Source organism: Nelumbo lutea, chromosome 8 (assembly GCF_056320005.1).
Source record: "Nelumbo lutea isolate HS-2025 chromosome 8, American lotus-T2T, whole genome shotgun sequence".
Classification (NCBI taxonomy): domain Eukaryota; kingdom Viridiplantae; phylum Streptophyta; class Magnoliopsida; order Proteales; family Nelumbonaceae; genus Nelumbo; species Nelumbo lutea.
Genome location: NC_142691.1, coordinates 16,557,231 through 16,574,945, shown reverse-complemented (window position 1 = coordinate 16,574,945; position 17,715 = coordinate 16,557,231). Strand labels below are relative to the sequence as shown.

Below are 17,715 nucleotides of genomic sequence, written 5' to 3'. Positions count from 1 at the left end.
ATCAGCTCAATTATCTTCCCAAAATTTTACTGTATTTCCATTACCGATCCTCCGACCCATACCTCTTTTGAGAAGATGTCTCGACTAAATAACGCCCCTCCAAGCCAAAGATATGTTTTTGGTAGTCTTGGAGTTCCAGAAATCTTATTTTTTAAGGTATTTATTTGAAACCACTTTCATCCACGAGTTATTTTGATCATTAATAACTATCCACGCAAGCTTGCTAGTTTAGCCTCATTGACCCACAGGAGGTTTTTTAGACTACTATGACCACCCCATCTCTTGGGGGTGCTGCCGGGTGCATATTAGATCTATCTCAACTAATTAGGTGAATGGACTTCCTTTCATTATTGTTTTTCCAAAGGAAGTTTTTCTGCATCTTATTTAAATCATTCATAGGTCCCATTTGCTTTTCGGTAAATTATTTATCCACGTAAATGCACTTACCCAGATAAGTGTTTTCCATGAAAGAGTTATCTAGGTAAATGCATTTACTCATGTTCTTTTATTTCCCATGTAAATAAGAAAATGACCATTTTAGTCATAAAAATCCATTATTACAAGGGGCATTTTTGTCCCATTCAAGTGTTAACAACTTTCCCCCAAGGTGGGAAAGTTATTTACTCACATAGGAGATGGGTATCACTTACCCAGAAAAATAAACTTTCCTTGTTCCCTACATAAATCTGAAAATAGAACATGAGATTTTTAGTCAATGAAAATCAAAATTCCATTGACCAACTTTTACTCCTCTCAAAATCCAAAAAAAGAACACCCCCATAATGTTTCTTGAAATTTTGAAAGACCTCATGATGAATTGGAGCATCGTGCTCATGGTGGCCTTAATCATAGTAATACAACTGGCTAGAAAAAGGGTGTTTTTCTTCCACTCGGACAACTTCTGGCTTATTTTATCCTTCAACTCTTTAAAAGGTCCTTGGGTGACACGATCGTTAATGAGGGGGGCACCCAAGTAGGAATGTGAGGACCCCCCTAATAAGCTGAAACCCAGTTTGGCTTCTAGGACAAGAGGCCTTGAGATCCACCTTTTTCGCCAAAGCACACACAACACAAAAACATGTGGAGAGAGCGGATCACCTTGTTTGATGCTTCTCGTAGGGTAAATGGTTGTCGAAGGGGTGCCATTAATTAGAATCTTTTAGGAAGCTGATTTGATGCAAGTCATGACCCATTCAATATACTTTTTATGGAAGTCAAAACTTTGTGAAGACTTTCTCAATAAAATCTCACTCAAGCTTATTGTATGCTTTTTTTCATGTTAAGTTTACAAGCTATAATTCTCAAGCTGTCTTTTTTTTTTGATAGAGTGAAAAAACTCATGGGCAATAAAAATTGTTGCTGCATTAATTTGTCTATTTGGAATAAAAACATTATGATAAAGGCGATATAATTGAATTAAGGAAAGACTTGATTCTATTCACCAGAATTTTTGAAATCATTTTGTAAATAACATTGCACAAAATGATTGGTCTATAATTATTAATAGACTCGAGCTTCTTAATACATGTTTCGTCTAAGGCATCTTCCCATGTGGTAGGGCTGTTCATAAGAAGGCCCAACCCGACCAACCTGACCAATCCGGACTGACCCTACCTGAGTCGGTCGGGTTTTTATTAGCATCGGTCGGTTTCGGGTTGTACAAATTCATAAACCGATGGTTCGGATCGGTTTCGGTTTTCTTGTGTGAAAATCGAAACCAACTTGAATCGAACGACTTAGTTCCTACTTAACTAAAAACTGAAATATCTGAAAATATATATTCCAATATATTTGTATGTATATTTTTATTTATATATATATATATATATATATATATATTTCTAAAATACATATTTCAATTTTAAATATATTTCCAGAAAACTAAGTGGCCATGGGGGGCATGGATGAAAAACCTCAATAAATCGACCAGGTCGGTTTTGCTTAACATTGGATCGATTTCGATTTCCATCTTAGGTAATCCGATCAGGTCAGATCGATTGGAAAAATCTCAATAAACCGACCCAACCCGAATTGTAAACAACCCTACCATGTGGTGAAAATTCCAAACTGGAGCCTTTCTCCAGCAAAGGAGAACTAGGGATAGGGTAGGTCATCAAAACTCGGAAGCCCAAATGACCGACCCATTTAAGATCAATGAATGGTATCTTAAAAAAAAAAGGTAAAAACTAAAAAGAAATATCAAAATGGCATTGTATTCAAAGATTATTCTCACAGAATTCAGCTCAAAGCAACTCAATTAAACAAGAAATAAGAGTAATACGCCTACATGACACAGTCACATGGACATGGTGGAATGCCTCGGAGAAACACTGCCATAAATGATTTATTGGAGTATTACAACTCGGGAAAAATTGGAATGGACCCATTTGCAAAGTTCAGCTTGCATAACTTTACAATGATTTATTAGCTAAGTCTCAATTCTTAAAGTTGAAGTCACTTTGTACAATTTTTATTTTCTTGAATAAATAAAGATTAAAAGTAAGCCCAAATAGAGAGCAATTCATAGCATCAGAAGTAGTTGAAGTTGAACCGAATAACTTACAGTTTTACTTTCGGTGGATAAACCAATTAGATAGTAAAACATTATAATATGGTACAGTAATCAACCCGATTTCAGATTCAGCCAATAAGAAGCTTACAATTTCCTTTAGTAACTTGAGATAAAAACAACAAGCCATTCAGTTCAGCTGTTAACAATTTCTGTAAAGCTTTGAGATCTTGCCTTCTTCTGTCAAATTCACTTCCATGCTCTCAAATTACTCTGTTCTCTCTACTCTGTTTTTTTGGGTAACTCTCAATAAACTAGGGTTCTGGTCTGGATTAAAAGACGAGGATGACCTTGATCCATCAACCTCATGAAATGTAGAGAGAGAGAGAGGTCAAGGGCTTCTCGTTTACTGGCCTCCTCCGTTGATCGGTTGATGTAATTCAATCAAGTTTAAGGAACTTTTTTAGTCAAAGGGTTTCTCGTTTACCGGCCTCTCTATATAAAAACAAAATGAAAAATCGAAAGAAAAAAAATCTCACCTCATAAAAAGAGATGAACTAAAACGGAAGAAAGAGAAAGACAATAGGAAAAAGGCGGCCTAAACAGTGCCCTTGTTCGATTCGACCTCGTCGTGTTCTCTCTCTCTCTCTCTCTCTCTCTCTCTCTCTCTCTCTCTCTCTCTCTATTTCTTCTCTTTCTCGGTCTCTCTGAAGCTCCGTAGCCTCGAGGATGTCTTGGCTTTCAATTTCACTCCCAAATCCCTTCAAATCGCAGGAATCGGATGAAGAGGATGCAGTAAATAAAGAAGAAAAGGTTGCAGGAGAAGAAGAAGAGAGCTCTTCTCATGTCGGGGGAGTGAAAGAGGACTTATCAGAGCTTGGAAAAACCATTGGCCGACAGCTATGGGGTGTGGCGTCCTTCCTCGCTCCTCCGCCAGTTACCGACTCTTCCTCCGACGCCGCCGAATCCTCTGATTCTTCTTCCCAGACGTTTCTCGGCATTCGTAATGATTTTGCAGAGATCAGTGGTAGCTTCAGATGGGGGCTTTCTCTGCTGTCTACCAATAAGGCTGTTAATGAGATCTCTAAGTTAGCCTCGAATCTGTTACAGCTTAAGGAAGATGAAGAGGGCGGAGATGGAGATGAGTCTTCTGGGGAGGATCATGGGGGTGGTGATGGTGATGGCATTGTTGGGGTTACGGATGAGGTTTTGGAGTTCGCTCAAGAGATGTCCATGAGACCAGAATTCTGGGTTGATTTCCCGTTGTCGATCAGTAACGGTAATCAAATTATGCCCTGTTTGTTCTTTTACGGAATTCAGTCAGCAATTGCTTTTATGCTGGTTCAGTTATGCGTTTTTTGCTGTTTTAATTAGTGGGTTCTTTATTTATTATCGGTGTCATTATTACTAGCTAAATATTAAGATTTGTGAGAATTGAGATATTGAAACTTTGATTTTCCTTGTTAAAAATGGTTTCTTGATGAGCCCGTAAAGTGACTCTTTTGGTTTGTTGATGTTTGTCATGTTTTGTGAAATCCTACTAAAAATATTTTTAACATTTCAAATCGTAAAACCCACAGTCTTTATCTATTTTAGCTGTACTTAATGTTGGAGCCACCCTTTATGTTTGTACAGTTAAATATACTATCCAAGAATTTTATTGAGAAGTGGACTCAACTGCAAAGGTTTTTTTGTTTTTCTGGATAGTACTCATCTGCAGAGTTTTGGAACCTAAATTGTGCTTCTGCTGCTGTAGGGAGATTGAAAGAGGTTAAGAATGTTATCATTCTCTGCCTATTTGGGTCGAGGAGGGCTTATGTATTGTCTGTCTCTGCTTTAAGTGCTTGGAAGGTCAAATTTCAACCAGCCCATCAAAGGGTTCCAGACTACCAATATGGGTTTTCGGGCTCTTAACCAACGATATGACTCTTAATAGAGAGGAATAGTGAACCACAATTTATGTATCGGACCATTACAAGTTGGATAAGTATTATAAATATTGAAAGAATAGATAGAAAGTTACTAACACTTTTAGTAAGGCTAATATTTCACTTCATTAAATGCCTATCCCTGTCAGGGCATTGCAGATCTGAGCATTTTTTTTCTATTAACAATATTAACTACTCTATCACACTAACCTGTAACCATGATCATATTGGTTAGCAATTAAATTATTTACCACCCAAGACATTTAAATATGTAATATAATTAGTACTTTTCTCACTTATTGCTTCCCTGTTGGAGAGAAGGCTTGACCAGAAAATAATAATGTAATGTTTTAAAACTTTGAACTCCCATTTCATTGTTATAACCTCCATTAGGGTTCCATCATACACCTCACTTTTCATCGTTATTTCTCACTCGATCATGAGGTTTCTTTAAGAAAGCTCAAAAAGGTAGTGTAGATCAACTATCAAGAACCTTAAATTTCTTACCACAATACCATCAGTGAGTGGATATTTCAGTTTCCTGTACAACTTATCCCACACAAAAGTGAGATAAGACAGTGCTCATTGATCCAGGATCATGCATGCCAGCCTAGTTGCTTTAGATATCTAATTAACAAACGATTGACTTGCATTGATACCAAGGCAAGGCCGCATTTTACACCTGCTAAATCCCAGATTTTAGATTAACTTCCTATGTTTCCCATTATATGGGTAATCTCCTTTTGAAAACAAAAATATAAATGGAAATAAAAACAAAACAATCTGGGAAACCTTCTTCCATTGAATATATTATGTTTGTTAACCTAAAGTTTGTAATTGGGTTTGAGATTTTAAAAATTTTCTATGTTTTATGCTATTCCTGCATACTTGCATTGAGTGGAAAGCCAGGAAACGTGATACTTAATTTTTTTTGATGAATAACCATCAACTTTACTAATTATAAACATTTTTTTTTGATAAATGAGTGGTATTTTATTAAGCATAGAATAGAAAAAGTGTACAATCAGCCTAAAAGGAAGCATGAGATGTTACCTCCCCAGCTTCCCTTAGAGCAAAGCAATTAAGCACATTATAGCCTGAATTACAATTATAAGGTAGCCCAAAACAGATCATCTGGCTTCTCTATTCAAACTTCAAAGTTTGTCTAACTTTGTTGCACTAGGTTCTGTAACTTGATGTTAAGATATTAAACCCTTTCTAAGTATAGAGTTCCATGTTCATACTGACATAAAAGTAGGACTTTGTATTCTTGATGTAGGACAAAAATGGTCAAAGTTCTAGTTTTTGGGAATTGCTTATTATTTAGTAATTTAGATCTTGATTTGAGGGGTTAAAAAAACTCATGTATTTAACATATTTCATTGGAAAAGTTCCAGTAATCTAAGAATTCAAAGCATTTGAATTCTAATATTAGACCAGATGTGAAACACATAAGTTCATAATTTTAACAATTTAAGGAGGTTACTGGTAGCCTGATGGCCACCTACATCAGTATTTCTTGAGTTGTTTTTTTTTTCTTTTCTTTTTTACATGTTAGAATCATTGTGATCTAACATGAGATAAATCGTATCAACAATAATGGGTTAGAATCATTGTGATCATGGGTAAGATACTATTGGGATTAGATTATTGAAATGAAAACTGTTAGGATTATGTTTTTGTTGCTATCCTTTTGCATTGTCCATTTAAACTACTCATTAGAGATTTTATAATAGTGCCAATTTTTCTTTCTATTGTCCATTTTCTTTGTATTATAATAACTATTATTATATTTTAGTCAGCATCTAACTTTGGATAACCATACAGATGTTAAACTACATATAGTTTCTATTGCAAAAAGTCATAATGTTTGGCAATTGACAATCATATGCTTTTTGAACTTATGCTACATGTGTATTTTTCTCACAGTGAATCTAGCACTACTTTCTTTTTGATTGGTAGTGAATCTTGTAGAACTTTGTTCTGTATTTTTCTTGGCTATCAAGCTTAAATACTTCAACGAAATGTGCCACTTGTTATTTTGTTGATATACTTATAAATTTGACATGTACTCTGGCAGATTTCAATATGTCTGATATTCAAAGAGAACATGCTTCAACTGTTGAACACTTCACACCAAGCTTGGCAGCTCTTAGGACTAGGCTTTGCCCAAGTCATATGAATGAGGGTCACTTTTGGATGATCTATTTCATTATGTTGTACCCAAGGATCAATGAGGATGACCGCAGACTTCTATCAACAGCCCAGGCAAGACTTCTCTGGTCATACATTTTTTTTTTCTATTGCAGTTGGCAAGTATTTTGTATAGATGATTGTAATTGGGTGCTATGTTGTGTTAGAAAGTTCATTTTAGTGCCCACTTCATGTTCGACTCTTTCTACACCCATGTCCATGCATGTCATGTCTAGGTATTATAGGTTGGCATGTATATTATTATAACAAAAAAAATGGAAGAAATTGTACTGCAAATCTATGAACTTGAAACAATCATTATCTTTGCATGTCTATTTTTGTCTTTATTTATTTATTTATTTATTTTAATTTTTTTTTTTTGGGGGGGGGAGCCGGTTGTTGTTGTGCAAGTATGTTTATGTACCATATATTGTAGAATAGGTGTATATCCAAAGACTGCAGCTGGACACAATTAGCTTTAATTGTATTGCCAGATACCACTTTGTCTTCTATTTTCTATAGATGGAACACTCTATAGTCTATTAACAGTTGCTTTTGTTCAATAAGTCCAGTGGAAACTAGGATCAGTATGGGCTTATATTAGAAAATACAGATCATGGTTGCAATGAGAGAACTATGGATGTATCCATTTAACTTCTCTATAGTAACCACTTTTTCTTCTTATACATTTAAGGCACATAAACAGGGTGTCTGTGTGTGTTGTTTGTGAGGCAATGATTTCAAGAGATACCCTTGTTTATATCATGAATTAATGATAAAGATAACAACAGATGGGTAACACATGTATTTTGAAAGGCTTCTCTTTTGTTACTCCACTGTCCTATCAAAATAGATGTGGAGTCTTTTGTTACTGGACCTAGACCTTTCAGATTTGAAAATATGTGGCATTCATCCGGATTTTGTGAATAAAATGGAGTGGTGGAGTGCATTAATTGGTACAAATTGAAGGAGGAGGAAGAGTTTTCTAACCAAACTAGAGGTAGAAGAGGAGGTGATTACCGATCAGGATGAGATTGCCAAGAAGTTTGTGGACCACTTCAAATCCATCTTTAGAAGGCCTTTGGATGAGAGACCAATAGTGGAAGGGGTGGATTGGCCAAGGTTTGCTGAGGAAAAGGCTAGGTGGTTAGAAAGGAATTTTTAGGAAGAAGAGATTAAACAAGCAGTTCTTTTAATGGACTGAGCTAAGGCTCCGGGCCCAGATGGTTTCACAATGGATTTCTATCAAGATTGTTGGGAGATAATAAAAGATGATTTGTGTGATGTCTTTAAGGAGTTTGCAAATAAGCACATAGTAAGACGTGGAGTTAATGCTACTTTTTTGGCTCTAATACCTAAGAAGCTTGATGCTAGCCACCCAAAAGATTTTAGGCCAATTAGTTTGGTGACAAGTATTTACATAATCTTGGTTAAAGTGCTTTTTTTGAGGATTAAAGAAGTTCTTCCCTCTATCATCAGCCAAGCCCAAGGGACTTTTATTTGAGGGCGACAAATAATTGAGCAAATCTTGATTGCTAATGAATGTATGGAGGAGATGAGAAGGTTTGGAAAAAGCGGTTTTGTTTGTAAATTGGATCTTGAAAAGGCCCCTTTCAGAGGTGTTGAGGAATTGTGGGTTTGGAGAGAGGTGTTGTAGATGGATGTTTGGGTGTGTTAGTACCTGCCACTACTCAATCTTAGTTAATGGAGTGGTGAATGATTTCTTTCTAGCTTGTAAGGGTGTTAGGCAAGGAGACCCACTTTCGACCTTTCCTTTTTACCCTAGTAACTGATGTTCTTAGTAGAATCATCACTAAGGTGGTAAGGCTGATAGGGAAGATATTATCAAGGGTTGGAGGTCAGGTAGAAATCGGAGCCCATTCATCCATCTTCAGTTTGCAGATGACTTGATGATTTTTCATGATGGGGGTGCTAGCGAGAAGGTAGCACATTTAAAGGAGTTGATTAGAGGATTTGTGAGAATTTTCAATTTGAAAATAAATTTGGAAAAGAGTTGTATAGCGGGTTACGGGTATCAATTTGACGAATAGGAGGTCGAGACTATTATAGAGTGTCTTGAGTGTTTTATCTCTTTCTTAGGAATTTCGTTAGGGCAAACTCTAGGGAGAGTAGGTTTTGGACTCTAGTGATAGAAAATCTTGAGAGAAGAGACTAGCCTCGTGGAAGAAGAACTACATTTCCTTGGGTGGTGGGATCGCCTTGATAAGAGCTATTTTGGTGAACATACATACTTATTTTCTGTCTGTCTTTAGGATACCACCTAGGGAAGCAAAGAAGCTAGAGATACTAATGAAAGATTTCCTTTGGGAACTGGGACAAGGAAAAAAGGACCATTTGTTGAAGTGGGAAGTTGTTTGTAGAAACAAAGAGGAGGGTGGGTGGTTTGGGATTAGGAAAGGTGGTTAAGAAAAATCAAGCTTTATTGGGGAAGTGGTTGTGATGGTGGCCTTTGGAGAGAGAGAGAGAGAGAGAGAGAGAGAGAGAGAGAGAGAGGCTATGGCATGAAGTGGTAGGAAGTATTCATGGGAGTTCAAAGAATGAATGCGGGCTACTTTGGCAACTTCATGGAAAGCTATTCATAGTGTTCTTCCTCAGTTCCTCAGGTATGTCATTAACTGTATCATGGGAAAGTGAATACCTTAGATAATCTACAAAAGAGAAGACCCTTCCTTTGTATCTCACCCAACTGGTGTACTGTTAGTAGAGTTCATGGGGAGGATTATTACCATTTACTACCGTCATGTCCTTTTTTTGCAAAATTACAGGCTTGGTTTTTTTAGTTATTTGGGTGTAGGTGGAACATGCCAGCAGAAGTAAGCATGATCTTTAGCCCTTCTACCTTCATTTGGAAAAAAAGAGGGAAACTCATTTGGAGATGTGCTAGAGCAGGCTTGATGTGGACAATTTGGGAAGAAAGGAGTGCTAAAATATTCCAAGAGAAAGAGAGGAGTAGCCAAGATTTAAAGGATTGTGTGTTGAATCAAGCAATCCATTGGTTAAAGACCATGGAACTCAAGGAGTGCAATTTGCAAATCAACTGGGTGTAGGGCACCTATATGGCCCTACAAGAATGAAATCAACTGGGTGTAGGGCAACTATTGAAGGGGATTCAAAGGTGGTAGTGAGGTGGTTGAAGAACCCTGAGGATACTATATGGCCCTACAAGAATGAAATAAAAAAACTTAAGTGGTTGACAAGGATTATGTCTGTTCTTATACAATGGGTGGGGAGATCAGCAAATGCTTTCGCTGATAGTTTAGCTAAGAAAGGGACAAATATGGAAGTCTTGTTTTGGGCTCAGCTGTAATGCATGTTTTCTTCTTTCTAGTTTCCTTGTAATCAGTTGGGAGAGGCTGCAGGTCTCGCCTCTCCAAGGGCTGTTGTACGAGTTTAAAGTTCTCTATTAAGTTCTGAAGTAATAAAGTTTTTCTTTATTCATCCAAAAAAGGCTTCTCTTTTTTTCCCCCTTTCCTCCCTTCCCCTTCAATATACTCCTTGTGTACCTTTTCTATTTTCTCTTTATTACATTATAATACAAGTAAGCATCATGATTTAAAAAAAACATGTACATTGGAGTTAACAGCTGCATAGTTCTCTTTTAAATACTAAATTGGAAAAAAATGTTATTGAAGGGGGAAAAAGAGTAACATCAGTCCAAGACATATGCCATCTCTTTCTTTTTGGTTGTGTGATTCCACAGGTGACATAAGGTGATGCAATTCCTCTCTTATTTCTTCCTAGAATTGGTCCAGTTCCACCTATAAGTCCCTATCTACTTATTTTTTATAATTAAAATTTAATTCATTAATCAAAAGATGGATCTGTTGCAAATAAGCCCAGAGAGAGGCTCGAGGTGCAGCCTTACTCTTGTGAAAAAATATTAGAACTACATGGAAAACCAAGTAACCGCTAGTAGAGAGATAATACACAATTATAAAGCTGCCCAAAACAGAGAATCCTTGTTAACCCCTTGTTTTGCAAGACAATCAACCATCTCATTAGCCGATCTTCTTACCCATTGGATCCTCACTATCATATTCCTTGTTAACCAAACCACCTTATTAAGAAGATCTCTTAAGCCCCAGACAGTCCCTTCCTACTTTTGTTAGCATCTGTTTCTGTTCCTGGTTCTCTTTCTCTCTCTCTCTCTCTCTCTCACACACACACACACGTACATACATACATAGATACGCACACACACACACAATTTGTTAACTCCTTGGGGCCGGATATATGAATCATTTTTCTCCATAAAGGGTTCTCTTTATGGGTAAATGACCAAAATAGGAATAGAAGGCAAGAAAAGCATATCCTTTGGGGGGTGGAATGTGAGTGATTGGTGGTGGTGGTGGTGGTGACATAAGGTGATGCAATTCCCCTCTTATTTCTTCCTAGAATTGGTCCGGTTCCACCTATAAGTCCCTTTCTACTTATTTTTGATAATTGAAATTTAATTCATTAATCAAAAGATGGATCTATTGCAAATAAGCCCAGAGAGAGGCTCGAAGTGCAGCCTTACTCTTATTAAAAAATATTAGAACTACATGAAAAACCAAGTAACCACTAGTAGAGAGATAATGCACAATTTTAAAGCTGCCCAAAACAGAGAATCCTTGTTAACCCCTTGTTTTGCAAGACAATCAACCATCTCATTAGCCGATCTTCTTACCCATTGGATCCTCACTATCATATTCCTTGTTAACCAAACCACCTTATTAAGAAGATCTCTTAAGCCCCAAACAGTCCCTTCCTACTTTTGTTAGCATCTGTTTCTGTTCCTGGTTCTCTCTCTCTCTCTCTCTCTCTCTCACACACACACACACACACAATTTGTTAACTCCTTGGGGCCGGATATATGAATCCTTTTTCTCCATAAAGGGTTCTCTTTATGGGTAAATGACCAAAGTAGGAATAGAAGGCAAGAAAAGCATATCCTTTGGGGGGTGGAATGCGAGTGTTTGGTGGTGGTGGGCAGGGGGGGCTTTCATTCATACTCCTGGATGAGCAAATTCTTAGTAGATGGGTTGGTTTTCTGGATACCCCCTTTCTTTCTTGATCAGTGGAGATGGATAGACAACTATCTTAACCATCTTATGCCCATAGAGGATAAAAGAATATGACCAATATGATACCTGGTTACCTGTACAAGGTTTCCATATTGTATTGGATCCTGGATCCTTCAATTTTCATTTTCCAGTATAACTTGCATTTTGATAGTTGATACCTTGTTCATCTGTGTGGGTAAACATGGATTTCCCATGGCTCATGTTTTCTCCATGCTCCACTTTGCATAAGTAGTTAGTTAACATGGTCTTGTTGTTGATATTTTGAATGATCCTTTTCTACAGAGAGTCAGATGTATATCCGAATACTTTTTTCATTTTTAAGAACCCTTTTTTGATGGTTCATTAACTCAAATCCTTCATTAATACAACAATAATAACAACATTTTTTTAAGGGGATTGTTGTTATGAGGGGTGGGCTGGATATTGGCCTCATGTCTGGCAGTTTAGCACCAAGTGGTTGCTCTCAAACTCAAACCCATTTTTTCATGCTTATCAGTCAAAATTTCCCCATCACACCTGTTGAGTTTTGGGTTGATATAACATGTTTTTTATTTACATAGCATAGTTAGGGAGTTTTGGGTCTTAGGTCCATTAGTTTATGTTATAAGTTAAGAGTGTTTTTAAGTTCTCACAAGTAGCCAACTTACTAAGGGCATACTTGTCTTTGTACTCTCTTTTATTTATGAGTATATAATCTAATGAAAGGGGCGACTAGACCTAATTTTAAGATTTTTATATCAAAACTGGTTGTCCAAACTTTTTTACTTGGTATCGGAGCAAGTTTAAAGATTTCTTGAGTTGCTCCATCATGTAGCCCTAGATCGACTGACTGCATGATAAGGTAAAGGGCTGATCGAAAACTTTAGGTAAGCCCAATTTTTGGATTTTTTGGTCAAATTGCAATCCCTTGTAACTGGTCTAGGGTTTTACACCAAAAGCAGGAAGAACTAGAGAAAGGGGGAGAGTCCTGTTTTAGTAGGACTCTTGAATTTTGACCTATGAAGTGGCACTCTAGGGTTCCTTGATGTTTTCTGAAGCGGGTGGTTCAAGTCCTAGCCATTTTGGAGGTCTCTAGAGGGAGCAACAACCTCTTCTCTCTCTTCTCTCACTCCCACGGAAAAAAGGAAGCTTTGAAGGGAAGGGCTTCTAGGGTTCCAAGAGGGTGTTTGAGGTTTCTAAAGGAGATAAATACCTTTCTTTTCATCTCAAATTGATTTCCTAATCTATTTTGGGAGTTATGGAGGGTTGTGGAATTGAAAACAAATTTATAGGAGAAATGAGATCCGGGGGAGAAGATGTTGGAGGCTTCTTTGGGGTCGGAACCATCACTATAGTCAAGTTGGATGCAAATGGGTTTATACAGTGAAAAGTGCAAGGCTGATGGGAGTATAAAAAGGTACAAGGTGAGGCTGGTTGCAAAAGGGTATATTCAAACTTATGGCATAGATTACTTGGTAACTTTTGCACTAGTGGCAAAGATGAGTTCAGTTTGGATTCTTCTATCACTAGCAGCTACATACTCTTGGCCACTCTTCCAACTTGATGTGAAGAATGCCTTTCTCAATGGGGACTTGTAGGAGGAGGTGTATATGGACCTTCCAGCTGGCTTCTACAATAATGTGGAAAAAGGAAATGTATGCGGGTTAAAGAAGTCTCTATATGGTTTAAAACAATCACCCAGAGCTTGGTTTGATAGGCTTAGAAGTTTATTAGTTGTATTTGGCTATACTCAAACTCAATCTGATCATACTCTTTTTGTGAAGAGGAGGGGATCATTAGTGTCAGGTTTGATAGTGTATGTGGATGACATTGTAGTCATAGGAAATGATTTGAGTGAGATTGGTACCTTGAAGAAGAATCTATACAAAGAGTTTGAGATTAAGGATCTTGGGGAGCTGAAGTACTTTCTGGGCATTGAAGTGGCAAGGTCTAAGCATGGGATCTTCATCTCATAGAGGAAGTATGTTCTAGATCTACTACAGGAGACAGGAAAACTTGGGGCAAGGGTAGTTGATACACCTATTGACCAGAACCACAGGATAAGTGCTTTAGAGGGTTAACTACTGAAGGATGTTGGAAAATATCAGAGGTTTGTGGGGCAGTTGCTATACTTATGTATGACACGACCAGACATCTGTTATGCAGTGAGTGTGGTGAGTCAATACATGCATGCCCCACGAGTTCAGCATTGGGAGGCTATCGACAGGATACTTTCCTATTTGAAGGGACACCCCGGTAGAGGCATATTATTTGCTAACCATGGGTAGTTGAAGTTAGGGGCTTACACAGATGTTGTTTGGGCAGGGTGTTTAGATGCAGGAAATCTACATTAGGAGTAGTTTGTACTCTTGTTGGTGGTAATTTAGTTTCATGAAAGAGAAAGAAACAGATAGTTGTGACAATGTCAAGTGTAGAAGCCGAATACAGAGCCACGGCACATGATGTTTTAGAGCTCATCTGGATCCATTCCTTGTTAGGGGAGATTGGAGTTGAGGCTGAAAAACTTATGATGATATATTGTGACAATCAAGCAGCAATTAACATTGCCCACAACCCAGTTCAGCATGATAGGACGAAGCATATAGAAGTGGATAGACACTTTTGTAAGGAAAGGGTGACATCCGGAGAAGTTTGCTTGTCATATGTTGCATTTGACTTGCAGATTGCTTATGTTCTTACAAAAGGAGTTACAAGAAACAAAGTGGAGCATGATTTACGCAAGTTGGTAATGTGCGACATTTATTCCCAACTTGAGGGGGAGTGTTGAGTCTTGGGCTGATATAACATGTTTTTTATTTACATAGCATCATTGTTTTCAAAACCGGACCGGACCGGACCGGACGGTCGGACCGGAAAACCAGAAACCGGTCACTTGACCGGTTCTGTTTTCCTCCAAAACCATTGATTTTGGTCAGCAAACCGCTGAATCGGCCGGTTAACCGTTCGAACGGTTTTGACCGTTTTCCAAATTTTTAAATTTTTTTTGTCAAAACGGGCCGACCATTCGGGTTGAATGGTCCGACCGTTCGAACCGGTAATCGGACCCCTAACCAGTTCGTTTTTAAAACCATGTATAGCATAGTTAGGGAGTTATTGGGCCTTGGGCCCATTAGTTTATGTTTTAAGTTAAGAGTGTTTTTAAGTTCTCACAAGTGGCTGACTTACTAAGGGCATACTTGTTTTTGTACTCTCTTTTATTTACGAGTATATAATCTAATGAAAGGGGCGGCCAGACCTAATTTTGAGCTTCTCCCGTTCTCTTCTATATCTCTTCTCTCTCTTTCTCAGCTGAAACCTTTTCTTCTCTTTCTTTTACAGTTTTTATATCAAATCAGGTTGTCCAAACTTATTTGCTACACCAATAAAAGCTCGTTTAATTTTTTTACATAATTTTTTTATTTTCCTTGCTTTTTTATTTAGGATGTGCACATGAATGTTTCACTGTTATATCATAAATAAATATCTCAGGTTTTTCTACTTGTAGATTGTGGAAACAATAGAGAGGCTATTGCAGGAGCTTCAGGCTAGGAAGAATACACAATTAGAAAACCCAAAAAATGATGATTCTCATGTAGAGGTGAGTAATGAGGGTTGTACCATCCAAGAAGAGAACAACGAAGTTCAGGAAAAGGAGTCTCTGGCTGAGACTGCAAATGCAGCACTCCAGGTAGACACTGATGAACATGAGAATGCTGAACAATGGTTAGAAGAAGATGATGGAACAGGCACTTCTGTTGATGCCCCGAAACAGCTTGGAAATGAGGAAGATGTCTCTTTCAGTGATCTAGAGGATGATGATGATGACAATGATGTTCCTAGAAGACAACCCAGTTCAAGTTCAATACAGGTGGTGGGAGCTTCTTCCCCCAAAGGCTCAAGTGAATGGATTCAACTGAATGATAATTCTGGCACTCAGGGTAGCTGGAAAAATGCAGTCCGACTAACTTCCCATGAGAAAGATTCAGAAGGTGAATCCAGTGACTGGCTTAATGTTGATGATTTTGATTGAGTCAGTACTGGGACAGCTTCTGTTGCCAAGTTTATGTAAAGTTCTATGCCGTGAAACTACCTTTCAATATGCAAAATAAACCCCTGCTTTTAAATTAATAATCAATAGATATCCACGTTATCAATCACCATTGTTACTGTGATGGGTCTCACCATCGTTGTCCTTTGCCACATCTGTTTATTGTGTATATTTTGATCCTCTGGTCGTCATGGCTGAAACATGAAGCCTGAAAGGACAATTGCCATTGTTTGATGAACACTCCATGAGATATATAAATGTAGATAATTTGCTACTGATGGTTGTCTCGACTTCACTGTTTCTTTTTCCTCTTTCTGGCCCTCGTGTATGTTACTTGATTTTGCTGTCTAATCATAGGTGAAAACATTTGACCAATCAATTGATTTTACCAGAAAGAGAATTGATTCCAGGAACTTCCAAATAAGCATTTCATCGGTTTGGCAATGTTTAACATTTAGAGTTAGAATCATATGATGCTTTTCCTTGGTACATAATTTTTTTTTTCTGAACTGTTTTTCTCATTGGCATGACAAATGTAATTGATTTGATTTTAAACTAGTATGGGGGTGTTTCTCCAATGTGAACATTTTTTGAGTTCCAAAAATAAAGGTCCCATACCTGCACCTGCTTCGAAATAATACAGAACCTTCCAAAACAAAGGTTCCAAAAACAAAAGCAGAAAAAAAAAGACATGTTTTTTGTTTTTGTAGTGTATTTCTTGTTTCCAAAGCTGAACAGAAAGTGTTCTTGAATTTCTGCTTTCAAAAACATGTTTTCCTCTAGTGGTTTGGTTGACATTATTTGCTAAGCATGCAATATTATGGATCTCTGATGGAGATTCTGCTTGAATGAATTTAGTTCACCTTTGTTTCTATATTGGTATTTGTATTTATTTTTGGATCTAATCCATTTAAATGTGGGTTGGGAATGGGGTGTCTAGGGCTGCATGCCGGGCTGGGTTAGGTCGGGTTGAGGCCAACCCTAGCCCAACCCTAAGTTCTAAACCCCAACCCTAACCTTAAGCCAACCCGACCTTCAACCCGACCAACCCAACCCTAACCCTAACCCTAACTAAATTCCTTCAACACTAACCCAACCCAATCCAACCTGAAGTCAATTTCGGGTTGAGCCCAACCCAACGCTCTTCCCATCCTTTAAAACCTTGTAGAATTTTTCGATTTTAGATCTTAACTCAACTTTTATTACATAGATTAATCTTATGTTTCATTAGATTTGTTTGTTGACGTTATTTTTTTTTGTTCTTTTAGTACAAAATTCAGAAAAACAAGTGTTAGAAATGAGTATAGTTTATTATGAGTTATGACTTACGATAGATCTTTCTTGGGCGGCAAACAGCATAGAGGGGATGAAGAATAAAATTTTCAAAAAACATAAAATAATGTTATTAAGGTTTTAGTCTTTCTGATTAGGATTAAGTGAAGTGATTATCTTAAAAGAAATACATGATACTATGTGGTGGGGATTATACAAATATCATGCATCTAAACAAGTCAATGTATGTTATATATTACATATAACATATATTTATATATGACATGTACTATAGAGTCGGGTTCGGGTTGGGTTGGATTGGCTAAGGGGTCAACCCTAACCCAACCCGAAGTAATGTCGAGTTTATGAATTTCAACCCTAACCCTAACTCGAACATCAACCCAACCCAACCCAACTTTTTTGGATTGAGTTAGGGTTGGGTTCGGGCCAACCTGGCCCAAGTTGCAGCCTTAGGGTGTCCCTTGGGAACTTTAAACGAGCAGCTGTAGTTGTAAAAGGGTGTATAGGAAATTTTGGTGTCTGTACTACTCACTAAATAGTAGCTCATATTGAAGGTGCCACTTGGTAAGTTGTTTGGCTGGTTTGGGACGGGGGGGGGGTATGAGTTTGGGGGATGGGGAAAAATGATCATCAATATTTTTCTTGGTTACACGCATCCATGAATGCATTTTTGCTTTT

At 37.6% G+C, this 17,715-nt stretch overlaps 1 protein-coding gene across 1 annotated transcript; it reads left to right on the top strand.

Moving 5' to 3' along the window:
• The first annotated feature begins 2,788 nt into the window (after positions 1-2,788).
• LOC148843015 (uncharacterized) lies at positions 2,789-16,020 on the top strand. The gene is made up of 3 exons (XM_088958055.1): positions 2,789-3,788; positions 6,518-6,705; positions 15,202-16,020. Exons 1-3 carry the CDS (start codon positions 3,239-3,241, stop codon positions 15,724-15,726), a joined length of 1,263 nt encoding a protein of 420 aa, XP_088814181.1. The 5' UTR covers positions 2,789-3,238; the 3' UTR covers positions 15,727-16,020.
• The last annotated feature ends 1,695 nt before the right edge of the window (positions 16,021-17,715 follow it).

Excerpts from the sequence above, each read along its gene's own strand:
- LOC148843015 (XM_088958055.1), top strand. The coding sequence starts at position 3,239 with ATGTCTTGGCTTTCAATTTCACTCCCAAATCCCTTCAAATCGCAGGAA. Across the intron at positions 3,789-6,517 it reads CCCGTTGTCGATCAGTAACG|ATTTCAATATGTCTGATATT; the intron begins GTAATCAAATTA and ends GTACTCTGGCAG. Across the intron at positions 6,706-15,201 it reads GACTTCTATCAACAGCCCAG|ATTGTGGAAACAATAGAGAG; the intron begins GCAAGACTTCTC and ends TTCTACTTGTAG.